The sequence below is a fragment of the Syngnathoides biaculeatus genome, chromosome 11 (assembly GCF_019802595.1).
Source record: "Syngnathoides biaculeatus isolate LvHL_M chromosome 11, ASM1980259v1, whole genome shotgun sequence".
NCBI classification, from domain to species: Eukaryota; Metazoa; Chordata; class Actinopteri; order Syngnathiformes; family Syngnathidae; genus Syngnathoides; species Syngnathoides biaculeatus.
Genome location: NC_084650.1, coordinates 24,399,339 through 24,427,289, shown reverse-complemented (window position 1 = coordinate 24,427,289; position 27,951 = coordinate 24,399,339). Strand labels below are relative to the sequence as shown.

At 39.0% G+C, this 27,951-nt stretch overlaps 1 protein-coding gene across 2 annotated transcripts in view; it reads right to left on the bottom strand.

The window, feature by feature from the left end:
- LOC133508867 (neuroligin-3-like) overlaps positions 1-27,951 on the bottom strand; it is a 182,315-nt gene that overhangs the window by 118,214 nt on the left and 36,150 nt on the right. Inside the window, exons 3-5 of one of the 2 annotated variants that reach the window (XM_061835373.1) lie at positions 27,150-27,209; positions 9,372-9,431; positions 447-596 (exon numbers count right to left, since the gene is read on the bottom strand). In XM_061835373.1, the coding sequence (XP_061691357.1) occupies positions 447-596; positions 9,372-9,431; positions 27,150-27,209 (270 nt within the window). The remainder of the gene's footprint in view (positions 1-446; positions 597-9,371; positions 9,432-27,149; positions 27,210-27,951) is intronic. The other variant, XM_061835374.1, reaches the window with a different exon arrangement.

The following is a 27,951-nucleotide window of genomic DNA, read 5'->3' as shown; positions in this document are numbered from 1 at the left end:
GAATACACACAGGCACGCACACACACAGGTACAAACACATTCACACACATTTCTGAAAGATTTATCTGTGTTAGTCAATTTGCAACTAAACTCAGCTCACATGAAATTCCATATTTTTTTAACATTTTACAAACTGGCAAAATCTATTTTCCACAAGAAAGACACAATATGCCACATTTCCTCATGCAGTGGTCTCAACTGTAGCAGAAACCTGGTTCCTTCTGTAGTTAAGTCAATAAAGAACCTTAGGGACTGTATGATTAAATGCTCTGATCGATAATACACGAGATTATCCCGGAAAATGCATATTTCCAGTCATTTTCCCTTGTGCTTCCTACATGACAAATCATTACAACCCAGCAAGTGAACTCCAAAGTTACGCCAGAAAACGATCATTTAACACAAGCAATGTGGCTGGAAAATGAAATAAAAACCAAACAACTTACCAAGAACTCCAACACGGTAGTTGAGGGTGATAACGATGACATTCCCGTAGCTCGCCAGGACACTGCCATCAATCATGTTGCCCGTCCCCTCCATGTAGGATCCCCCGTGGATGTAGACCATCACAGGCTTGGCCCCGGTGTCTCGTATGTCTGCAAGAGCGGCCAGCGTTACCACATTCACATTGGATTCTCGCCCATCGATGCCGACGGTGACTCAGTCCACATTCACATCGGCTCGTTGGTCAACAAACAAAGTGGCCATAACCTCCCAGATACCAGCTTTAATGGGCAAGCGAGCGTCATCCGATTGCTTCTCCAGCATCCAAATGTCAACTCATTATCCTGAGTTCGATTCTGTTCAAGAAATTGCCCATCTAAGCTGCAAATGACGTGTAATTAACCTCTTAGACAACAAACTATTAAGCCTAGTGTTTGGCTTTCCAGGATGCGCACAGCCTTCTAAAATTTGGGCAAGCAGCGCATCTACTGTGACCTATTTCCTCACCGAGAGGGGCCAATTTGACTGACAGTGATCGGAAAAAGCACCCTCTAATTACACAATGTAACCCCCTCCCAGCACGGGCCTGTGCACGCTAACTTGTTTGCACAGAATTGCAGGACATTCTGGGCTATTTATCGTATTCCCAAGATGGAGATGGATGGCCAGCTGGACTCACACTTCGGCCAGATAAAGCACATTTACTGCTGTTAAAAAAAAGCCTCTGTCTGAAGAATAGTATTCTGAATTAGTGAGCAGTGGGGAGACAAGACAAAAAAAAAGTCTCTCATTTTCACTGCTGCAGCCCCTCCGCCACACCCCCCTCCCTCACTTTGTATCATTTTCAATCACAGATTCGCCCCTGTCTTCCTCCTGCCTTTTTCTGGCGTCTCTTTCCCGCAACTTCTCGCCACCCCCTCACGCTCTGAGAGTGGTGCGAATGAAAAGGGGTGCAAAGGGCAAAAACTGATGAAGAAAGCATCAGACTGACTAAAAAAAGGGTACAGTTGAGAAAATGAAAGAAAATTGAGCAGAAAAATACACACTGAGGGGTTTCCATTGAGCTGCCCTTCTCAAAAAAATATGACATCCTAAAAAAAATGGCATCCTGGGAACTGAAAATGTTCTCCCATATCCTGAATAGCCCTATTTGGTTTACACACAGTTAACAGCGATGCAGTCGTATGTGTGGCATATAATGCTGACTTTCAATTTGGTTTGCCTTTATTGGGCAGGTATCTGGAAGGACAACAGTGAAATATGATTTGGAGCTGACATCTCCGCACACGCGTCTTAAACAACAGGAGGAGAGGATGTGTGAGGTAGAGGCAGTAGATTCAAAGGGAAAACAGACGAGCAGATATGTACTACAGACACATGGGAGATGAGAGAGGGCCAAACGGGAGAAATAATAATAAAAAAATGCAAGAAAATAAATTAGTCACGTCAATGTCATCAGTCACTTCTTTTGTTGATTCACCTCATGTCACCATGGCAACAGTTCATTCCCTTTTAGGAGTGTGACATAATACACTTAAGCTCTATTTGTTGAGCTTTTTTTTTTATTTGATTCTTAGGTGGGAGGAGTCCTACAGATGTATAAACAAATGCCAAATGCTGTCATTGACTATTTTCTGGAATTTTCACTTTTAAGCAGTATTATATGGATGTGAGTGGATATTATAAACCAATGAAATAAGGTTTTATAATTGGAATCGGGACCTATAGTCAGAACACTGTGACCTGACTCTTTCATCGATGTTAATGTGAACAAATCAACATGTAATTGACCCCCTTCCGAATAAAACTCAAGAAAACATATGATGGCAAACATTTTCATCGGCGCACAGTGCTGGAATAGAAAAGGAGATTTCATTAATGCACATATAAGTACAGTGGGAATACAACTGCATGCACAACTGAAAAAAAAAAATGTTTTTTTTTACGTCATGCTTTTTTTGCAATAACTGATGAGACAAACCAAACATTTGAATGTCGCTTTCCTCACGGACTAAAAAAAAAATTCCCTTTCACTCTTATAGCCTTTGACCACATTAACAACTTTTTCTCATAAACCATTCTTAAAATCAACTATACAGTTTACTATTCTACTGCACATTGTATTGATGTATTGACAATGGTAAGTAAAGCTCTATATTTTACCGACACACTCCAACAATTATGGACCATAAAAACACGCTGTGGCCAAAATACTACATTTAGTCATGAAGACTATTATTTTCCCTTATTTTAAGATTTTCGGTGTTTGAGACGTATTATAGGCAGACACTTCTTATTTCTTGTGATTTTACAAAAAGGTAACTTCACACAAGTGTTTTTAAAGAAGTGTTTTACTATTCTTAACTATCATGCAAGTAAAAAAAAGTGAACTGTTGGTGCTAAAAACAAAACATGAAAACTAAAACTAACATTTAACACTGAATGATGAAGGCAGATTAGGGAGGTGATTTATTTTTGCTTCTCAAAGTGTAAAAAGAAGTTATCCACTTCTAATAAACAACACTTTAACTTCACCAAGGGAACTTATTATATAGAGTATTATTCTTCTAACGTTGTTCTTATCTCAGTAGCATTGAAGTGTAGGCAAAAATGCCTGAAAAAGAAAATGTTTTGCACGATATGCTGAGGTCTCAAATGACGTTATGCACGCTGTTCTTTGAAACTAAAGCTGTGTGTTTCTCGGGGGACTTTTGAGAAACTTGAACATTGTACTGTACCGTATATGAAATCCTACTACATTTCTGTGAGATTCTGCTCTGAGATGAGAAAAAGTGGTAGCCAACAGTCCGGCTGACAAGTGCCAAAAATATAGCAAAGCACGTCTTTTAACAGGACATAAGGGAGCAGAACCTTTCAAGTGAGGAGTGGATTGATTGGACTGCTGGCAGCCCCTATTCTCCAGTCCTGAGCCGAGTCAATATATTCTACTTCTGTAAGAGAAACCCGGCCATTTAGCCCCTCGCTTTCTCCGTGTGCTCCTCCGTCTGGGCCTTTGTGCTTTGACATCATGCCTCTTCACTGAAATCAGTTACATATTTGACATTGAAAAGCAGGCCTTGACACTGTGGCACAGGACAGAGGCAGGCGGCGATAAGTGCGGCTGGGGTTCGACACTTGCTGAAACGTGGTGGCTGTCATGGAGTCTGTGGTGCGGTGGACATGGAGGTGGAGTGGGGGCAGTGGCGGAGGTTGCGATGGGTGACAATGTCCTAATGTGGTAGGACATGACACGCATCCTGCCGTAATGTTCTTGTCAGGACAAAGTTCACACTTTAGTCATGACAAGTACATTACTCGCGGTTTTCATAGTTAAAAGTGCCAGCCTTTTTTTCCCCTTCTTCTTCTCTTTTGCTGTGGAGCTGCTTGCAAAACATTTTGTGTAATTACACCAAATTATGCAGCTGCTACAAGTCACTAATAATATTTAGAATGTCACAGAATATCTGCTTGCATTCCCTTTCATCCACATCAAATGAGTTACTCAGCGTGTGTATATATGTGTGTCTGTGTGTGTGTGTGGGCAACTCGGCCTTGAAGTGAAAATGCTGACGTGAAGGAAAAAGGCTTGAACTCAAAGGGTTTAAGAAATAGTGAGAATCCAGTTGACTTTCAGAGGCTGGCATCTATTGTTTCGTTTTAGGGCAATCTCACTGTTCCCTTGACATTTCCATGACTAACACAGGTGTGTATTAAAATGTGAAATAAATCTTGGCATGGCAGTTCCTGTGAAAGTGTGAAAGTGAGTGCATCCACCATGAATCTTTGCATCCCCACTGCGCGAGTAATGGCAGCAATGACCTTTGGGTGAAGGTGACTTCCTGCTTGGCTGGTGGTTTGGGGGTCTAAATGTGAGGTTGGCAAGAGGGAATAATGTGTGGTGTGTTGTATTGAAAAGGGAGGAGGGCCAAAGATGGATGATGGCTAAGAAAAATAATGTGAGGGGAACTCAAGTTCCCTTTAGCTATTGCTGCAACCCCTAACACACACAAACAGATGTTTGCCCCCAGAATGAAATGAGAACTTGTTTCTATAATCACAGAAAACCTCAAAGCTGGAAAATTATAAAATAAAAAAACAACAAAAGGTAAAATCAACAAGCAGGAAGGATGTTGTGCAAGAGTTCCTACTGATATCAAAACGCCATAAACTGTTTTCCATGAAACCTTCTCGAGTGGAAGTGCATGTGCAAAGAATGGTGTTTGATTTTTGACATTTTTGAGCTGCAGAAATGCACAGAACGCATATATGAAAGGGTTTGAAGGTGTCTATACATCAAAATAAGATACAAGTGACCCAAACACCATTTCATGAAACTTTAGTTGAAACTCTGCTGCATTAAATAAAGCCATTCCATTCTCTGAGAGATCCAGATAGAGATGAAGGAATTCATTTTTATTTTTCATTGTTAAAGTCCACTTGCATTGGGGGCAAAAGGAACAGTGATCCAGCAAATCCAGCAGACAGGGGTGTAAAACGCTTACTCTGTGTGGCGCGCACACTTTTTTTAAAATTTGCATTACTTCTACTGGTATCACCCAACTTTTTTAACTTTTTCAATGAAATTATTCAAAGGGACGTGTTTTGGATTGATTTTTATGTCTTGCATGCTTGTTCTTCACCAATTATTTCATGACACTTGTGGGAAAAGGGCAAGAGAAAAAGATAGTGTGGGCTGCCAGTGCCTGTGGTGAGTCAAGCTGTCAACTCAACCAGACCATTATTGACCCTCTTTCAGCCCTTCGGTGATTTAAAAAAAAAAAAAAGAAGAAAGAAAATCATCTCATTTGTATGTAATGTTGACGGAGTACAGAACGAAAGGACTACAATCGAAGGACCTCAGGGGCAATTGAAGCATGAAACAAATACAACTTTTATCTGGAATCCTTGATAGAAATACTGTTGCCATCAGTTGTTAGTTTTAATATTTACATGCTATTATATTCCACGGCCGTTTCTGGTAGGTGCGGCCACGCAGGATCCCCGTTTGACGGCCGCTTTTTGAATCACAATGTGTTTCAGAGTGAGGGTCGCTGCACGCACAACCCCTGAACGCAAAAAAAAAAAAAGAGAAAGAAACTAAACAAATGATGTCATTCCACATTATGTGGGGTTTCAATTATTTTCATGCCAAATTTTGAGGTGAGAGGCTATCAATGTCAAGGGTGTATATCTTTGTTGTTTGAAGATTTTTGTATTTAAGGGTCATGCTAAGGGTGGTCTTGCACAGGGAGCTCATCACTGCTTATATACTGCTACTGATATATGCATTGTATATATAGATATATAAAATAATGACCTCATTTTTCAGAACTGAACAATTATGTCATGCAAGTACTAGAAGTAAGTTAAAAATATGTTCTTGTGAATACTTACTGTGTCACACCGAAAAGAATGGGATGGGGAGAATGGTGGGTAAGTCGATTCAACGGTTCCCATCCAGGCAGCCCGAGAAGAGCTGGGTGGGGGCTTTGCTAGATGGGCATTCATTTATCTTCATGCAATGGAATTCATGGGAATGTCAAGGCAGGTGGGTTTCGCCTCTGCTGGCTGGCACAGAGTTTGTGTGCCTGTTCTCGTGTGTGGTTGGATGGAAGCATTAGCGACGTTTTTGTGCCTGCATGTTTTACCTTTTTGTTTGATGGTTTGGGGTACAGTTACGGATGGTGTAGTGGTACACTCGCCTGACTTTGGTGCTGGTGGCATGGGTTCAGTTCCCAGTAAGTCATAACATCAATATGTTGATGGTGAAGTTTGCCTTTCACTCAAAGTCTACAGAGATAGGCTTCAGGACTCCCGCAACCCTTGTGAGGATAAGCAGCTTGAAAAATGGATAGATGGATGCATTGGGGCATACATTCTCACAGGAGGCCTCCTTCCTGAATGGAGCTGTGGTCAAATAAGGAGCAGGTCCACAAAAGCCAGGTTTAGCCTCGCTTTCTCTCGACAGGAAGCTTCCATGGGCCTATTTACAGTGTAATAACAGCCCCTGGAAAATTGGGTCTCTATTGTGGGACAACGTAAATCACCACGTTGGCCTACACACTCATGTTGCCGCAGGGGATTCTAGGATGAATTTGAATAGACTATGGCGCTGCCACCGGGTTGACTGTCACTCCGAAAGACATGAAGAAGCAAAACAGACAGGAACGTTCCGAGGGGAAGCCTCGGGGATAGTCTGACAGATAAAAAGATGTACAGTTCATGGACGGCTAATTTTACGTTTTCCCTTCCTTTCCATTAACCTGTAGAAGAGGCTATGTGTCTTCATGTGGATTTTCACAGGCAATTGCAAAAGCTACTTTCAAACAAGGCTCTGTTGAGTGATCTCTGTTGATCTCGTTACTGTGTTGAACGCTGATCAACATTTTGGGGAAAAATATGAGTGCCACCATATGAGAGGTTTTAGCAATAATAATTAAAATAATAATTTAGCTAATTACACTCAGCAATAGATGGTAAACCTATTTCAATGTAATGCTAATAGCAATAGTGATACAGTTCTGTGCTGGTTGTTCAGTACGATATGGCCAAATAATAGTAATAATAGTATGGACCTCTGGCATGGGCCATGGGCTTCTTATACTAATTAGCCAAACCACTTACATCTCTAAGGAGCTGGCTGCACAATAAAATAAGTGTGAACATCAACGGTAAAAGAAAAAGCAATTTGTAGTGTAGTCTTCATGTTCTCCTCAATTTGCCCCACATAAATTTTATGCACAGTTTATTAATTAAAAATTAGGCCTTATTATTATGTATGTTGGTGAACTGGTGAATTGAACACTTCATTTAGAACATTACTTATTGAAAAAAATGTCTGCACTGATAGTTGAAATAAAGTGTGGAGGGGTGAGGCATTTACCAATCACAAACCAATGTTTGTTTTTATATTAAAATGTCAGGTAAGAGATATTTTTAATATTTGGAATAAAGTGAGCATTACAGACACAGCCACTGTTAATGTATTGTGTTCAGTATTATTGGAACTGCATACTAAATGCATATTTTCAGAAAACACTCTTATTGTTGTAATAGATGAAAAAAAAGACTCAATCTGAAGTTCATGTCTTGGGGCTTCTAAAATGGGGGAGGACAGCTCAAAGATAGTGGGAGGGGGAGAATTATCCCCACATAGACAGTCACCCAACTGAGCCAGCATAGTAATGCAGGGGCTGAGCGATGGAGGTGCTGAGCAGCCGTACAAGACAGCAAGTTCTGCACAGTGCATGAGAATGTGGATGGGAGGTGAATCACCAAGGACTGTGTGAGTGAGTGGGAGTTCTGTGTGTTCTTCTTCTACTTGCCCTTTAACATTAAAACTAACATTCGATTTTCATCAGTGACACACGCAGTGCATTCACCAGAAGGGGATAGCTATTACGCGCAGTAATTGTACACTAGAGTAAAATGCAAGGCAACTTCCAAGGATTTGATATATATTTTTTGGTTTGCGTTGTGTTCTCATCCATCCTTCAGTGAATGGCGCCCTTTTTTCAAGAGGCAATACTTTGGGGGAGAATAACAGAGACTAGAGAAGTCCCGGTACACTTCCTCTTTCCGTCTTGCTCTCTTGAGCTGGCGGTTCAAAAGCACATATTTACCAGAACAATGAAAATCTCCTCAATCATGTTAAAGGATTGATGGCCAACACAGGCATTAAGCTTCAGCACCGAGACAGAGAATCCACTGAGATACTGGGTTCTGTGCTTTCTCCACTGCTGTTCTGTAAATAGCTTTAGTTGCGCTTTGTAAAGAATAGATGTCACAATTTCAGTCCGGCTAGTCTTGCACAGCTTAAAGACCAAGCCAGTGTGAACATGCATGTTGAGACCTGCCAGAGAAACGGATCGACACTCGTCAGCATTTTCAGTGGGACTCCAGACAAGATGCATGTGGCCTCCCTTGAAGGGATGCAAAGCTGCAGGGTGAGTTGTAAGAGTTCACACTGGGCTTGGAGGAGTTTGCCATGGCAACACTTCTTATTCTGTGATCAAGCTATAGATTGGGTTTTTTGGAGAGATGAAAAAAACAGTCAAGATCTGGAAACGTCTGAATGGCCTTTTCAAGATCCAGCCAGTTTCACAACAGTTTGAAGGAAGCGAGAAGTGAGAATCAATGAGAAGTCAAAAACCACAAACAATAATGAGCTGACTTCCCAGAAGTCTCCTCTCAACAAATATGCCACCATATTTGATAAAATACAATCCTTGACAGTGCTTTATCTCAATACTCAACATCATGCTTGCATCACCTGGGCTGGTGTGGCATAAAGAAGGCAAAGGCGGCAAGATATCAAGGATTTGGTTAAGATTTCAGGACTTAAGACATTTCTGTTGCAGCGCATGAATCAGTTCTCATTCTAATCTCTCCAAGAGATCCAGCCTGAGCCTGGAATATCCCAAGATAAATATGGAAAGTGAACAACGCGATTGCTGAGCAGCAATATTCCATTTTTAACACCACTCGCCTGTAATCCTCTCCAGCGGTCCTCGTGAACTGCCTCTCTTCATCTAAATCTGCTGGAAGACCTGCTGAATAGGCTGATATGATACCGCTGCCTCGCTTCCTCTTGGCCATTTTTTTTTTTGCCACAAATGCTTTGGCTGGACATACCTCCACCGGAGACTCTTAGCGCCACCTGTACTCTTTGTCAACACCAGATATTTCAAAGGGTTAAGCGGGACATTTATCTAGCTTGACTCCTGATCTCATCTGACTTTTTTTGCAATAACGCTGGTTCAATTTAGATACTGATCACATTTATTCACTTCAAATACAGTAAGAAAAATAAATGAATACATAAATAAACAAAAATAATTTCCAGATAGAGTGAAAATGAAAAATGAAGGGGGGAAAAAACATTTTTTGGAATAACCATGCATCATCTTTGTTCACCATGAAAATACCTTCGTCTTCATCACCGTCGTTATCCGATAAATCCTCACCCTGTTTTTTTGCATGGGCCCCTGTTTGGTGAAGCAGGCAGAGACATAGAGAGGAACAGGCAATTTCAAAAACAAGAATATTGTGGATTCTTTCATTGCAATTGTCTTCAATGAAAATGGCACAGCAGCAGTTGAAATCACATAACACAAAGTTAACAAACATTATTCATTCCTGTTTAGTACAAAGGAGTATTAGGATCCTATGGGGGGAAAAAAATAATAGTAAGCTACAGTATTATACAAAATGAAGGAACAAGGAAAAGTTGTAAACTGAGGCAAAAAAGGTTTTGGAGAAACTAATTCATTAATTATTTGGATAGTAGATCTAATAAGAAAAAAAAAATCTATATAATATCATATATTTACTATCTTTTCATCTATCTTTTCTTTTGAGTAGAATAAAGAAGTTGTCTTATTAGGGTTGGTTGTGATTGTGTCACATGACCGCCCAAAAATGATAAAGCTTGTCCAATTAAAATCATTAGTGTGAAAAGTATTTCAGTACCAGAAAAAAACTTTCATCTTGTAACCTTTCCAGTTGTACAGTACTGGCAACCCTTCTTAACATAGTGCATTAATAATAACAATAATCATTATTTATAATAATAAAATGATGCTATTTGTCACTATTTCAAAATTCACAAATTAACTAAAGTCAGAAAATACAAATAATACAACGACGTTATGAAAAGAAGCAAGAGACAATCTATTTAACAGTAGAGTTCATTCATACACTTAAGACTCATAATACGTTTTCAGCAATATAATTAACCAATTTCAAAAGCATCAACAAGCTCCAGAAGGCAGAGTAATTCTAAAAATGAAGAGCACTGATTCTAAATTAGTTCCTCCTTAGAATCAGTGCTCTTTTGTTTTGATTCCGGTGTTGAAATGTTTTGAAAAAGGGCTGAGTGCTTCTAAACGATACTTTGGGGGATTTATATTTGCTTCAGAAATGCACCTCGTACCTATTCTCGGCATTCACTGTTAACGAGAGTGTCGAGAAGGGGAACAAAAAAGCCAGCAGACAATGGGCTAACTGGCTAATGACATGCTAATTAACACGAACATGCTCAAGAGATCGCGCTTTAAACTACAAGGCCAAAGCAAGAGCAAGGATTTCAGCTTCCGGAGAGATGGCTACATTTGAATAAAACACGAGATGAGTATCACGTACACGCACTAAGGTGAACAACTTGTTTCTGCGCCTTGCACAGTGAGAACTGTGATGTTGTCCTTGTGCTGCATGAAAGTGCAAACCCTCGAGGGCACCTGAACATCATGTAAACTTGCACTGCTCAGGTTTATTTTTTTCTCATTTATTTTTTGCTTTCCTGCATACAACTGTTCTCAGTTATACACTAAGTTGAGCTGTATACGTACTTAGTTTCCCGTACCAATCTGTTTGACTGCAAACAGCAACAGGCATGTGGATAGCAAATTGCTTTCAATCAATCAGTGGAAGAGTCAATCACAAGGCTAATATAAATCAAATGTAAGGTTAATGTAAAAGTGTTATTCAATTTAAAAACAACATCTCTCTCTCTCTCTCTCTCTCTCTATCTTTCTCTCTCTCCCTGTAGTTCATAAAAGCTAAAGCTGAAATAAACAAGATGTACCAGAACTCCATAGTTTTAGCTTTACTTTCATGCCATCTACATTCAAATCAGGTAAACTGTGTAGGAATTCTAACAGTCCATGTAGATCTACCATTATTATGACTACTACTGTTTATTGTGGGTGGTTGGGTGCATGCTAGCATTTCATATCCTCTGGTTGGTGAAGGAAATCTGATGCTTATCTCTCAATAGCAAAATGGGACTCACAAATGTATAAATTGTTGGTACTTTGTTTCAGCACCATTAGTTTTCTGGGAAATGTGCCCACACTTATGTTTCCCACACTGCAATGCTGCCTGGAAGCCAAAGAAATTCTAAAAACAAATGTCTCCGGGACGAGCTGTAATGTTCTCGGAAGTGTAGTTTTCTACGTAAAATCACAACACTTTGAAGGTAATAGAGTGCCATAATTAACTCATTTAATCCCAACTGTTTTTCATAAACTGCGAGAGTCTGGTGTCTGACATTTTTGACAATTTTGACCAATTTTTGAAGGCTGACAGAAAAATTGTGGTCAGCAGGTAGAGGAACAAAGATTTAACCCTGTTCTTTCATCATGGAAAAACCCTACATTTCGACCTTTTACCATTCTTTAGCAAACATGATGAACTTAGGTCAGTTTCTTGAAAATAAGAGCACATTTTGTGAAACCATTCACTTCAGGTAGAATTTTCACTTTCATGCTATTTTTTTGTTTTTGCTTTTGCTTTTATGACTGCTTAAATATCTAAACAGTCATTTCCTAATTTGGCCCAGCATAAACAACACAAACAAGAGTATTTTCATTGCAAAATAAATTTATTTACAGGTATAGCACATGCATTTTCAAATAGATGCATAAACTTTCCAATACATGAACAGTACAGCTGCATGTGTGTGTGTGTGCGTGCGCATGTATGTGTGCATGTGTTTGGCATTTTAGTGGGTTTCAAGTCAACACATGACCAGCCATGAACAGCCCCACCACTGCTTGATGCATTTCCTGTAAATGATTAAAAATAAACCATTAGCATAAAAAGGACACATTCTTGCTGCAGTGTATATTGAAGAAAAATACTTTTCACCTTTCTTGCCAACCACTGCAGGAGTGATCTACTGCAGTATGCGCCAACTGCAATTTCTAGAAGTATGCACAATTACCACCAAATATTTTCTGTTGCTATAGTGCAATGAAGAAAGTCTATATATAAAAGAACAAAAGTAAAAAAAATATATATCCAATTCATCTATTGATGCTCAACTTTTACATTTTTGTCTCCAGGATGCATGATTTGAGACGTGTAGTATTGTAAGACAAACTATCATGCTTATTTGTGCACGTTGCATGATGAAAATGGTAATCGCTCAAGCTATGGATATTAGATCAAAAGTTGACTTCGAAGTGAGCAAGCGCTTACCTCTTCCGTGACTTTTTGGAGGCTCAGGGGAGGACGTCCTGCTGCTCCCACTTAAAGACAAATCTGGATCAGGCGCGTTGTAATCCGACTCCAAATGTCCGTCTGCATTGACCTTTCGGGGGAAGTGGAGCGTGATATGGTTGCGATCTCACCGGGGTCCTTCAAACGCTCGATGTGACCAGCGTTACACGCCCTTCATTGTCGTAGTGTCATCTCTTTTCCCTTTTTTTGGGAAGGGGAGGATGATGGTGTCAGCCAAACTCTGTTATAGAGTACGGTGTCTTTTTTTTTCTGGATTTTGTTTTTTTTTTTGCTCTAAATGTCAATCACGTGTCTCTCTCACAACCGCGCTTACATGAGGCCTCAACAGATGTCATCTTCCTCGATCATCCTAATAATGCTCTGATAAAAGCAAGTCAATTTATCATATCAAAATTCTTTGATAGATATTGTGGCGCTGCTGCGAACTTACAAAACAAGAAAATGTGGAAAAATGTATTAAAATGGCTTTGGCACTAAATAGATACATTTGTGATAACGTATGAATACATCTTTTGAACTAATTTAGTTAAAAGTCTGTGTAGTTAATTGACATCCAGCAGTCTGACGTCAGAGCAACAACAGGGTTTCCAAAATTATTATAACGGGACTCAAGTGTTCATGCAGTATGATATGAAACTCAGGGTTGTCCACATGTTAGGAGGGTATCGCATTTTGACAGCAGTAAAAGAAGCAATAGTAATGGCAATTTCGTTTGCTTTTTTTTTTTTTTTTTTTTTACATATGTTGTCCAAATAAGTACGACACATGCATCTTGTTTTTGTCTGGCTCTTATTTTCTCATTGGGGACGACGTCTGCATAAATGCTAAGTCACGTTTGCTATTTCCACTGACATAGTTAAGCACTATGTGGCACTTGCAACACACTTTTTGTCTTTGTCCTGCTTGCCATCCGAGACATATTTAACACTCAAACCAAAGTTGTTCCAAATGCCAGATTTAAAGGATGGAGATTTTAGGACTGTCTGTGGCAAGAGCCACTTTCCAACAGCACTTTAGGGTCTGTCTCAGCTGCTTGGAAAGCGTTTGGAAATGTACTCCGGGACTGGTGTGATCCACTCGAGACCACGCACTCTGAGAGAAGAGTTAGAGCGTCAGGGTAAATTTCCAAATGCGTCCTTCCATGGTCTGAATGAGGATGTCAGGAGCAGCATTGTGGATCTGCACTCAACGAAGGCATAACCTGGAGTAGTTTAGCAGAGCTCCTCATCGTCAAAGGTTTATACAGCAAGCAGAAAATGGTGTATTCTCATTTAGTGCTTACCAGACAGAAACCATTGTATCGAGTGATTCAATACAGGTACATGTGTTATTTCACCACTAATATATGTACTCTATGAAAAACAAATGTAGGAACAACCATAGTCATATACAGTGAAGAAAATAAGTATTTGAACACCCTGCTATATTGCAAGTTCTCCCACTTAGAAATCATGGAGGGGTCTGAAACTTTCATCATAGGTGCATGTTCACTGTGAGAGACAGAATCTAAAAAGAACAATCCAGAAATCACAATGTATGAATTTTTTTAATGAATTATTTGTGTGATACAGCTGCAAATAAGTATTTGAACACCTGTCTATCAGCTACAATTCTGACACTCAAAGACCTGTTAGTCTGCCTTTAAAAGTCCACCTCCACTCCATGTATTATCATGAATCAGATGCACCAGTGTGAGGTCGTTAGCTGCGTAAAGACACCTGTCCACCCCATGCAATCAGTAAGACTCAAACTTGTAACATAGCTAAGACCAATGAGCTGTCCAAAGACACCAGAGACAAAATTGTACAACTCCACACGGCTGGAAAGGGCGACGGAGAAATTGCCAAGAAGTTGGGGAAAAAATATCCGCTGTTGGAGCAATCATTAGAAAATGGAAGGAGCTAACCATGATGGTCACTCTCAATCGGAGTGGAGCCCCATGCAAGATATCACCTCGTGGGGTCTCAATGATCCTTAGAAAGGTGAGGAATCAGCCCAGGTCTACACCACAGGACTTGGTCAATGACCTGAAAAGAGCTGGGACCACCGTTTCCAAGGTGACTGTTGGAAATACACTAAGACGTCATGGTTTGAAATCATGCATGGCACGGAAGGTTCCCTTGCTTAAACCAGCACATGTCAAGGCCCGTCTTAAGTTTGCCAATGACCATTCTGATGGTACAGAGAAGTCATGGGAGAAAGGTTTGTGGACAGATGAGACCAAAATTGAACTTATTCATAATTCCACTAACTGTGTTTGGAGGAAGACGAATGATAAGTTCCATCCCAAGAACACCATCCCTACTGTGAACCATGCGGGTGGTAGCATCATGCTTTGGGGGTGTTTTTCTGCACATGGGACAGGGCGACTGCACTGTATTAAGGAAAGGATGACCGCGGCCATGTATTGTGAGATTTTGGGGAGCAACCTCTTTCCCTCAATCAGAGCATTGAAGATGGGTCGTGGCTGGGTCTTTCAACATGACAATGACCTGAAGCGTACAGCCAGGAAAACCAAGGAGTGGCTCTGTAAGAAGCATATCAAGGTTCTGGCGTGGCCTAGCCAGTCTCCAGACCTAAACCCAATATAAAATATTTCGGGGGAGCTGAAACTCTGTGTTTCTCAGTGACAGCCCAGAAACCTGTCTGATCTCGAGATGATCTGTATGAAGGAGTATGCCAAAATCCCTCCTTCAGTGTGTGCAAACCTGGTTCGCAACTACAGGAAATGTTTGAGCTCTGTAATTCCAAACAAAGGCTACTGTTCCAAATATTAACATTGGTTTTCACAGGAGTTGAAATACTTATTTGGAGCTGTATCACACAAATAAATCGTTTAAAAACCATACATTGTGATTTCTGGATTTTTCTTTTAAGATTCTCTCTCTCACAGTGGACATGCACCTACGATGAAAATTTCAGACCCCTCCATGATTTCTAAGTGGGAGAACTTGCAATAGAGCAGGGTATTCAAATACTTATTTTCTTCACTGTCCACAGTAAAAACCCTCTTAGTAGAGATCAACCGTGAACTGTTGGTTGTACAGATATTTAAAATGACTCTAAATGAATTAAATTGAGTCTGTGCGGGTAGGTAAATGTTTGAGACAGAAACATATATTAGTTGTTAACAAATAAAAAACCTGAAGCCTGATTTTATAGCTCTCGGGACTGATCTGGCAATTTTGACTTTTTTTTTTTTTTTTGCTTTGATGGGTGCTGTAATTCATGGTTTCCTCTTGGAGGAACGACTAGTCATTACATTGTTTTAGATCTTGCATCTTGGGAACCTGGGAAAATACAGAAAAACAACAGCCAGTACACTAAACAAATTGCTTTCAGTTTTCTTTATGGCTCATTGCTGTTATTCTGGCTTCCTCTACATTTGACACGGGGTAAAAAACAGTGAGCATATTGAGTATTAGTGCTCCAGACAGGCGTGGATTGGATGGCAGGTGTCGACAGGGTAGCTCTGTCACTATAAATCATAGTGTGGGTGAGCCTGTATGTGTCAAATATGGACCTACAATTTAATACGAAGTGACTCTAGGGACAAAACTATATTTGAGCTTCAAAGTTGAAACTCAAAGGAGGTGAAGTAGTTTGACATACTCCAAAAATGAATTAGGCTTCCAAGACTCCATTTATAAGAGCTCGTACTGCTTATGGATAAGGAAAATGGAATCCGGTCACATTAATCTGATCAAGTTTCAATTTCATCAAACCTGACTTGTTGGTTACATGAACTGTAGCAAAGTCCTTTTTATCAGGGTGCAATTGGGGGAAAAAAAAATAAGTTGGTCATGAAGAAACCAGTACATGCTCTAATTTATTCATACACCTGCACAAATAGACTCATGAGATTCATTAAATGAATCCACAGTTCTTCAATACATAGAGGAAGGGCTGAATGTTAACTGCCTTTCCATTGCAAAGGGAAAAGGTTCCGTGACGATAAATGAGCCTCGGAGTTAAATATCAGAAAGGTCAGAATGTGGAACGGCACTTTGTGAAATGTTGCGGGCTTGACAATTTGAAGCTGTTATATTCAGTCTCCAATCCTCACATGGCCATTTTCCTCTTTTCGAGCAGCCGGATCTGTATCTCCTTCTGTCTGTGATCTTCCTCTCTCTTCCTCCTCTCTGTCCCCCTCAATCTGTCTCTCAGAGGAGAGGTTAAGGAACAGCTTGGTAGGGACACATAAGAGCGAATGATGGAGAACGCATCTGAAAGGTTAAGGAGGCTGTAATCCTCCCATAAAGGACAGCCAAAAATTCACACTGTGCATCAGCTGCTCTCAAAATAATAAAGTTAAAAAAAAATCAAAACAAAACAATAAAAAGCTGTTAAAAAACACCCTTGCTGTTTCTCTAGTGGTGTAAAATGGAAAAGGCATGTTAACACCACAGGCTTCTGAGTACGAGAGCAAGCACAGGTACCACACTGGGATAATGTTACATCACCATGATCAATTACAACTTACAAAACTGCTGGTGTCATAATACTTCTCAGTGGTTATTTCAGTTAGTTATCACATGTGCAGAGATACGATTCATCATTACCGACATTGTCATAACAGCTATATTGAGTGGTCTTGAAAACTGAATAAATAAATAAATATATACAGCATACATGCTACACTCAACACAAAAGTCATTTGAAGTTGGACGGCTGTCCTTTGAGCCATATAGGTTTGCTGAAAAAGCATTAAAATACTTTCCAATGATGTATGGATTGTGGTAACCGTGTAACATTTGGTGAAGATAAACTATTTTAAAAGTATTCCCTCACCTGCCTTGACTCACATGAAGGCAAGCGACAGCTCATTCTTCATCTGTATGGTTCACCATGACGTTGGTCCACCTTTTGCAGCTATTGTATAACAGCTTCAACTCTTCTGGGAAGGCTGTCCAGGAGGTTCCTGAGTCGGTTTAAGGGGAATTTTTGATCATTCTTCCAAACCCTTGATTTTGGATATAAGGCCTGGCCTCTTGATCTGAGTTAGGGTCTAACTCATCTCAAAGGGGTTTTATTGGGTTGAAGTGAAGACTCTGTGCAGGCCAGTCAAGTTCATCCACACCAAACTCTTGCATGTCTTTATGAACCTTGCTTTGTGCACTGTTACACAGCCATGTTGGAAATGGAAGAACTGCTCCTACAAAGTTAGGAGCGAGATTCCTCCAAAATATTTGCTCCTTAGTTCCTGTGAAAAAACTGTGAAGGATTCAGCAAACTAAAAGCTTTTATTTAGATCATTAATTGCTACCAACTTTATGGGAATAGTTTAGGGGTGGGATATGATGGTGCATCAGTGCACAAATCATGGTTCACAAAGACATGGATGAGAGATTATGTTGTGGATGAACTTGACTACCCTCAGAGTCCTGACACCAACCTGATAGAACACCCTTAGGATGAATTAAAGTGATGAAGGAAAGCCAGGCCTTCTTGTCCAACATCACTGTGACCTCACAAATGCATTTCAGGAAGAATGGTCATAAATTCCCGACACACACTCCAGAACCTCATGGACAACCTTTTCAGAAGAGTTAAAGCAGTTGTACCTTTAAAAGCTGGACCGATGTCATATTAAACCTTATTGATCAAGAGGGGTGGGGGGTGGGGGGGTGTCACTTAAAATCATACTGTATATGTGTCAAGGCAGCTGAGGATATACTTTCAGCTATATTATAGATTATTTCTGTAACTGTATCTGTTTGAAGATCAAAAGCGGTGTTTCAGCATTAGCCTAGCAAAAAGGAAGTTTTGTAGACATCACACTGGACTGGATTACGGCCTCTTGTTGGTTAAAAGGTGTAACGACAGATTTGAAGTAAATCAGCAGATGCAAAGAACGGCAAGCTTTTGGTTGATACCAGTCGTGATGCAGTTGAACCTGAAGCTGACCCATCTTGAGTGCTTCTTTGATTCCCTATATTCTTTTCCACATCACCATTAATTGGCGTTATCACTCGGGAAGAAGTCAGCATTCCCCACACATCTGAAGAATCGTAATCGTGAATATTGAACACTATCATGATTTAAGTTTGTCGGACGGGACCTGTTTCAGACCCTAAAATTGAGACGAATCCACTCTCATCAAATCTGAGGACAATATTACTGGATACATTTGTAAGACGTAAGATTTTCTGACATTTGACAAGCATGGTCAGGAAGTGGCAGAATTAACAGAAATAAGTCGATTGTTTTTTGTGTGTATTGGGCCTAAGCTAACCCACTAAAAAAATTCTGGTGTCATTACTTGATATACAAAAACAAAAAAAATTGACTTAAATAGTACACATTTGACAGTATTTATCAAAAGATAAGTGTGGGCAGGAGAATACGTCATGCACTACAGTCATCAATTGTTGTCATTTATTTATTTGCTATAGAGGATTTCAGAGCAATTTAAAGTTAGCGTTCAATGTTTTTAAAGACTAATGAAATGAGAGGCACTTGTCACATTGCTAGTGTGCATATAGAATTTCCTGTGGAAATGTTTTTTTTTTCAAAATTTAAAATATTAGAGGCTGACCAACTGTGTTTGACTTGGACAAACTGCTGTTGTACAGTGTATTATTTTTCAGTTTACCATTGTACAGCAACAATAGCTTCAAGGTGTGTATGCAAACCACTAAAACAACACTTGAAAAAAATGAGTCATGCTGAGTTGAAAACACACATCATTTAAATGGGACAAATGAATATTAGTTTAAAATTCAAAGTTTTCTTTAAAGGGTCAAGTAACCCCAAAGAAAATGCGTAAGATTGCTTATGTTTATTGAGCACACATGAAGTCATGCAAGCATTTGTGTTACAGAAACATCCTGTGCCTGGCTTTAAGCACCTAATCAGGTCAATCAAACAATGCGAGCTATGTATGATTAATCTTTACAATGTTTAGGTTGCAAATATCATGGGATAATTCAAATCAGTTAAATAAATACGGATCATTTTCTGAATCGGGTGAAGCATGCTAGGCTGAGCTGTTTATCTGTTTGTGTATGTGTGTGTGCGTGTTCTCTTCATTTCAGTTATTCTACAATCAAAGAATAGCACAATTGGGTTAACTGTAAAAGGCGAACAATGCCACGGTACAGTACCTCTGAGTATGAACTTCCGGCTTAGGTCAAGTCTTGCATCTCAAATCAATGTGACTTGCCTCAGTTCGGTCACTGAACATCCTAGCTAGAATATAGAACTCCTAGCTGTCTTATTCGAAGTTGGTCCTTGACTCTTGTCAAACCGAAAAAACAAAAAAGTTTGCTGTCATGTTAGAAAATGTTCAGCCATTCTTCTTGGCGCAGATATTTCCTTGGCCTCTACCGCGTTTCCGTGGGCACTTTGGAGTGGGCCACCCAGCGGATTAATGCTGAGTGATATTGGCTGCTATGACAGGACATACTGGGGTCATAGTAGGAGTGGATGTACAGTGCTGTGAAAAATTACTGGACGCTTTCTCAAATTCTTATTGTGAATTGGTGAATAATATGTAAGATCATCAAATAAATAGTCAAATAAAACCCAAAGTGAACTTAAAATACTGTTTCTCAAAAGTGATTTAATTTATTGCAGAAAAAAAACCATTCTAAGTTACCTTACATGATTTAACACTTGTTAAATCATGAATTAATTGTAATTAACTGACAATTTTTGGTTAATTTTCAGCAATTACAGTCAAGCTTGATTACCTCCTGATCTTTTCAATCAAGAAATCATTTAAACACAATCAATCCCAACAAAATAAAGATGGACAGAAGAACCAAAAGAGCTGCAACAAAATGACACACTCAAAAGAAATTCCATAAATTTCAGAGATAAATAATTGACATCTGTATGGAAAGTGTTACAAAAGCCATTTCTAAAGGTTTAGGATTCCAGCAAACCATAGGAAGGGCCATTATCGTCACATGGAGATAACATGGAATGGTGGTGAACCATCATAGAAGTTGCCGGCCTACAAAAATGACCTCAACAGAACAGGAATGACTCATCCAGGAGGTCACGAAGGAACTCAGGACGAGGTCTTCATTCAAGTTCACGCTTCATGACTCAACAATAAGGAAGAGACTGCGCAAAAAGAGCATCCATGTCAAAGTTCCATGGTGAAAACCAATGGTGACCAAAACTAAAAAATGCTCATCTTACTGTGAGGGGGAAATTAAAAATTAAATTTCTGAATAACTTTTGCGAGACTATTAAATGAATTGATGAGCTGAAAGATATGTTGTTTTGAATATTTGTGTCTCATTACAACTGCCGTAAAGGTAGCGTAGTATTCCAGAAAATTGCGACCTCAAACAGAAGCACACTTTGAATCTGCGCCAGGATAACGATCTAAAACACACCGTCAAGTTATTGTCTGAACAGCTTAAGATTTAAAAAAAAAAAGGTTTCCTAGTGCTGTAGTCAAAGTCCAGACTTGAATCTGATTAAAGTGCAGTGGCATAACTTTAAAAAGGCCATTCATGCTTGAAAACCCTCCATTTTTGCTGAATTCAAACAATTCTGCAAGGAAGAGTGAGCCTATCATATCTCTGTGGAGATATTTTCTCCACAGAGATGTGAAAGACTCATTGCCTTATAAAAAACGCTTAACTTCAGTTGAGGCTCGTAGTTTAGGAGCCATTACTTTTTCCACACAGCTAACCAAATAATATACTTTCCTTAACAAATGAATTCAACATTTAAAAACAGCATTTTAAGTTCTCTGTTTATACTTGTCTGATATTTGCATTTGTTTGATGATCTTAAACAATAACATTTGGAAATTCTGAAAACAAAATGAGGATTGGGAAAGAGGCCAATACCTTTTTCACGGTACTACTATGTTTCACATTGTTTTTACCTCACGAACTGACAATCTAGTAGGACTGTAAACTGTCCAAAGTTTCTTGTTAATTAACTGGTTGGCAAACCCTTGGATCGGATTGTTCAATCACAGCACTTGGCTCTGTTTACAGCCTTTAGAGCAATCATTCTTTGAACGGCCCAAAATAGAGCCCAGTGCAGTACAGATTTCATTATTTTTTTTCTCAGCTAGACTCATGGTGGAAGCTGAATTTTGGGAAGGATGATCCCAGAGTGGTTCTTAGAAGCTTTTACCTGAGGGACTGTTGTGAATAACTCGAGGAACAGTTTTTATACTCACAGTGAGAGAGACCTGCAGACAAGTAATATTTTACGAAAAGATAGAACAAAAGACAAACAACAGACAATTTAACACTAGAAATCTCCCTGAAGAGAATCGGCGCAATAGGAAGCGACTCTGAGACAATCGTATGTCAAAATCAAGTTCTTTTAAAGATAAAGGCTGTCCTTTCAAATTGGTGCGGTCGCGAGCACAGTTTACACTCTAAAACTGCCTTCACTTAGAGCAAAAAACTATTTAACATTTGTTCTCTCAAGCTGGCAGGATTCCAATTTTATAGACAATTTTAATTTTCTGACAACTGGTGACCGAATTTCTGCACCCTTCAACTCCCCAACAATATGCGAATAATTGGAGTTGCTTCAATGAGATAAGCTCTGAGTTAGTGTCACCCCTCCCTCTCATATGGGATGACATACTGGTCTTTCATTTCCTCCTCATTCAGTCCACATTGTTTGGATCAGTGCATTAATTAATTCATCAGAAAAAGGTTTTTAGTGTCAGAACCAAAAATCCAAACTGGGTATTAGTTTCCAAATCAGTGACTCATTTGCACAGTCTTTGTTTTGACACCATATTGCATGAATACTGAGAGATACTCATACTAATACGCTTTGGCATTAAGTTGTTTCCCTTTTCTGTATTATTGCTATGCATATTTCATTATATTTAATGACAGCTTCAGGTCTCCAAAATCTCAAACTCAATCAAAGAAAAAGATGTGCGGCTGGTTCATGGCAGGTGACTTAGCATTTATCTCAGCCTAAACAGTTTTTGGTGGCAAAGAATTAAATGTTTTTTTCTGACAGAAGGCGAGGTGGTCAGATGTTGTCATTCATGACATTTTTTCACAAACACATCCAATCCCCACCCAATCAGATTTCTAGCTTTGTCTCTCTGCTATCCAATGATAAATTTGTGTAGAATTTGATCTTTTATACTTGTCTTTCATAGATGGACACTTGGGATAAACATTTTCAAACAATAAACACACAACATACATTGCTAGCAGTAAAAAGTTAACGCAAGTTATCAATTACCGAAGGAGTTCTGCTCCTACCCTAAGGAAGTAAAAGGGAATATGTACGTATGTCAAACACGCTGCAGTCCATCACTTAGGCTGACAAGTGTAGTTGGAAATTTATTACAGTAAATACAGTACTTGTCTGAAACTTTCTATTAGCCCTAAAAGTAAAAACAGCCAAATGAAAAAACAGAATGTATGGTGGTAATAATGTATTGTTACACCACTGTAGAAATTAATATATTGCGTCTTTTTCTGAAATATCTCTTGTGAAACTACAAATGATGTATGTCAAAGCTGTCATCGGAGGTATTCGCAGGATGTCATGATGTAATTATGACTCTCTACAGTCTTAATCTACGGAAATGGTGGTCAACTCATTCCCTCTTTGACATTTCAATATTCACATTTAATTTCTGTGGGGTTTATTGTGATAAATGCACATTTATTGTAAAAACACTACTGGAAACATGGTCACTGTCTCTGGTGTCCTCAAGCACCTGCGTGAGAGCTATAAGCGAGAGGCGGGTGGGGTGGGGTGTGGTGGCAAAAGTGCTGAGTTTGCGCATTTGACCACCTCCACATAACCCCAGTGACAACCCATTTAGTTATTTAAGACACACAGCGCACTATTAAAGCACACAAAAAAGCTACTAGATGTTCTCGTAAATACTGTATGAGTCATGACATTGGAAACATCCAAGAGTTCAATTTGATAAGATTTGCCAAAGAGCACTGTTGATATCTGATTTCCAAGCAGCAGGCAAAAATGTACAAGATTCTGAGAAAAGGTATACAAATGTAATCATTTTGACTTAAAAGTGCCACTGCCCCCCCCCCCAAAAAAAAAAAAAAACCCCAAAACTTGTCATGTCATTGTCAATGTCATTTTATTGGGTTTGCAACATTGGTTTGAAATTGTCCCAAGATGCACTTTTTCAAGCTATTTGTTTTGGTCTTTCACCTGGCAGTTGAGATGACCATATTTAAATAACCTTGGCTCTGATTGTATTTTTGTTATTTTTAATTAAATGTGTAAAACAACTTATCACTGTCCTTGGTGAAATCACGGCACCTTGTGGCTTGGGCTTCGGCCAATCGTTCATAGCGACGTTGTGTGAGAACCCTTCAATGTGGGGTCTTGCTATCATTGTGAAGCAGAAGTCACTAATGTTGGATTGTTGACCCACTATTAGAAAACATGATGTGAAAAAGGATGTGAGTGAAAAGAAAGAGAGAAGCTGAAGTTTTGATGTTTTACTCGTCCTCGACTCCCATTGGCTTGAATTGAACCCGTTCGCAATGTTCATCGCTCGCACACATTTTGTCGAGAATAAATGCAAGTGTTGCATTTCATCCACAGTGATGATATAAATGATAACTATAGCTAGGTATTGTTGTCTAACACAACATCTATAATTAATAGACTGTATTTTTATGGCTCGGGAGCAGCTGAGATTCGCTCGCTGACAACCTGGAAATGTTGTGTTGTTGATCAGCTTGAGCCAGGTGGGCAGGTATCACCCGCGGGGTTGCCAGGTACTTCAATATTAAATGACAAAATGATGGCAAAACCACAAGGAATTCATATCCACCTGTTTTGTGCCATCATTTGCTTTTTCTATTCAATGAACTAAGAGCATAGATGTAAAAATAAAACTGTGTCAGAGAAGACTCATTTTGATTTTTGTTGTGTATAAAAGAGTATAAAGTAGTTATTGATCTCAAATAAATGAAATTGAAATGCTGAACAACTCTAAGAAATTTAATATTTGTTAGTAATTTCTAATTTGGAGACCTCATACTTACACGCCCATGAACAAGTGTGCTAAAGCAACAACCCAAGTAATTGTACAACACTGATGCATTTCTCAAGGTTCATTGGATTATTTTTGCTAATTGATGAGCATTACGATGCAAATATGTACTTCATGCTGAGCAGGAGGGCCGATGCTAGGAAAAACAAGCATATTATCTTATTTCAGAGAATTAATCATGCTTTCCTGCAGGGGAACTGTATTTATGGATATTGCAATCTACCATTAGTACTGTTTTAGTGTTTAGTTGAAGTCTTACTATTGTAAAATGGTTTGCAATGCAGTGCAATGCAAATGGAGCCTCGTGATTAAAATATTTCAGTCAGTCAGTGAACTTCTATTTTGAAAACTAAAAGCAAATAGTATTCACAGGTGGATTCCCACATTACCCAAGAAGAATATATTCTGCGCAATTAGCACCGCAAATTCAACATAAATCAACAATACTAGAAGTGCTTGTATAAAAAAAAAAGGCGTCAATAAAATTAAGTGAGGGTTTGAGGGTAAATGAATACCCCTAGTGTTTATGGCTACAGGGGGGCCTATGTTACAAGCACCTTTATGCATAAAAATGCGTCATAAAATCAATTCATGAAACTTGTGATGCAAACATTTTCCTATTACTGGACCTGAGGGAGATAATCGAACAAAATAAAATTCAAGTGGAACGGGAATATTAAAAGGATATTTCTGTGTCTATTCCACATCTGGGAGTTATTCTAAAGGACAAGTGACTGCAGGGCCTGTCTCAAACAAAATTGGTTTTGCTAAAGTAGAATGTACGGATGCACAGAGCGAGGCCACATACGGCATATTGCTTCTATAGAAATTGGGAAGCAAAACATTAATGTAGCGCAAGATATGGACTGCGTAAGTATAATCGTTGAGTCTTGTAGGCCTGTGTTTTTACACGACATCGTGATTTTAACAGGTGCTAAGGCTGCAATTGAACTAGTCATGCATGTCAATGCTTTCATATCTTCAACCTTAGTGTACATTGAAAATTTCATACCAGTGAAATATCACATGAACATGATACATTGACACAGTCAAAAGCAGCATGATCTCGTGAGCACTCAGGAGGAAATTGTATGGATATTGAAAGATTCTAATATATTCTGAGGAGCTGATCATATTTACTAAGACATGAGCTTGGAAGCTATTTCTTGAGTATCTTCATAGAAATATTGCCTCTAATAAGCTAGAAAAATGAAGGATATTCAGTGCCGCGATGAAGATTTGGCTATGTTTCCTTGGCCAATGAGGGTAAAAGTCTGTCAATTAATTGAGCATTTGTTTTCATTTGAAGTCTCTGTAAAGCAAAAAAACAATTTTTTCTCTATTTGACAAATCACAGAGATTATTGAGAGTATTATTCACACCCAAAAATATATATACATATATTTGTGGAGTTATCAATCCACATCACAAACACATTTTCTTAAATGTAGTTATTATATATGGGTGGAGGTGTCACCCAATTTGGCAGCCGTTTTAGCCACACCCCTACAAATAGTGAAAAACAGTTTCATATATCTCTGCAATTCCGTACTACAAACTCTAGTTCTCAGTCTTATGTTTTCAGCTATTATCTTCAGTTATGTCTCGTATATTTAAAAACAAAATTGATGGATTTATTAATTTCTTTCATCTCTAACCTCTTTAATCTCCCACTTTTGATTCTTTTGACCAATGTGACGTTTGATTTTTTTTTCACATCAATTTGAACAGTACAGTTCAATGTTTTTTTTCATGTCCAAGACAGGCCTCGTTCATATGTGGATAACAATTGGATATGTATGTCACCTAAATGGAGTATCGGTGCTCATCCGACTTATCTGTCATCAAACCGCGACAAGTCGCAACATTTTTTGACAAAACACACAGCAACAACTGATGAAGGAGCAGAAAATAGCATTAGAAAAGAAAATGCGTTACAACTAATGTAACAAAATTTTGGCTTAGTTCAACAATGAAATCATCCTAAGCAAACAATTTTGGAATGACAATTAATAGATTTTATGTTCATCCTTTCTGTTATTATTCTTTCAAAAACACATTTTTCTATAACAATTTTATTTGCAGTAAGGCCCAAGGATAGAGCACGTCTCTTCAAATAGTATGATTTTCGAAGAATATCCTATTAAATTGTTCCGAGAACGTGATTTTTAAAGAGCAGTACTACTTTCAGCTGAGTCTGAGATTCTTTCACGACAATTTCTTAACAGAGAGTTGCGTCAAAATACTTTTGAGGTACAATACATCAAAGTATTACATTGGATAAAATAATTTCACAAAATCCCACTCTTACCTCTAATTTAATCAACAGGTGCAGTCAAGAATAAAACAAATAAAAGACAAAAAAACGTTACATGAAAAATAAACAAGATACAGGTTATTCATCTATTTCTTGACAAAGTGCCATCATTTCTTTAGTGACCTGTTTATTGTTTTTATTTTTCAATTCCTCGATCCAGCAGTGTATGCATGCACAGCCTCATGCAAGGCAGCACAAGCACTATCTCTTGCACTCGGGTCAAAGATGATGTGTCTCCTGCATTCATCTCCATTACAACTTTGACTTGGTTGAGGCTGATATTGGCAGCTTTGGAAGGAAGTGTCAACCCCCCCCCCTTTTTTTTTTTTTTTTGTTCCAATACATTTCATGTAGGATTGTTTTACCTACCTCCTTTTCTACACATTTTCTTGTTGGGTTTCCTGGCACATTCCTTGGATATTCTTTTGACTGTAAAATGAATGGGGAAAAAAACTCCAAAATAACAAATAGCTCTGGAAAGTATTGCAGGTAACATGCAACAAACTTGTTACCAACCCACCCCTCCCTCCCCATCTCCATCCACACCCGTCATAAACAAGAACGACAGAGGACCCGTTGAAAAAGTAAGTGGATGGTGCTGCAGAAATATTCCAAAGTGCTGGAATGAATTTGCTGCATCCTGGGACACGGGAAGCCCATATTCACATAAATTTCCATTTAAGACCCATTACAGGCCAAACAGTTGCTAGTCAGATTCCTCTATTTGGATCTATACTTTCAGATAACGCATTGAAGTCATGCAAGTTAGAACCATTTCAGTGCCTGTGATAGTGGCCATTTAAAACATCCAAATCCAAAATATGTGGGTCCTGTTATTATTTTTTTTAATATGAGACTGTCATTTGAGGAGGAGAGTAAAGGGTCTTACAAAGGTTTCGGTGATACCACAGGCTTCTCATGTACCAGACAGAGCATTTCACCAACCTACAGTAAGATCAATGGCTTACAAGGCAAGCCACTAATCACTAATATTCCCGAGACAATCAAGACAGTGAGGGTAGGAAAGTGCACAACCAATGTCTCCCTTCTTTGATTCTGTCATTGTAAGTCATTTAGTCATCAAAAGAGGAACCTTTAAGAGTGACATGGAAGGGGGAAGAGTTGATGAAAAGACTGAAGATGGTAGGTTGAGATGATTGACACAGACAAA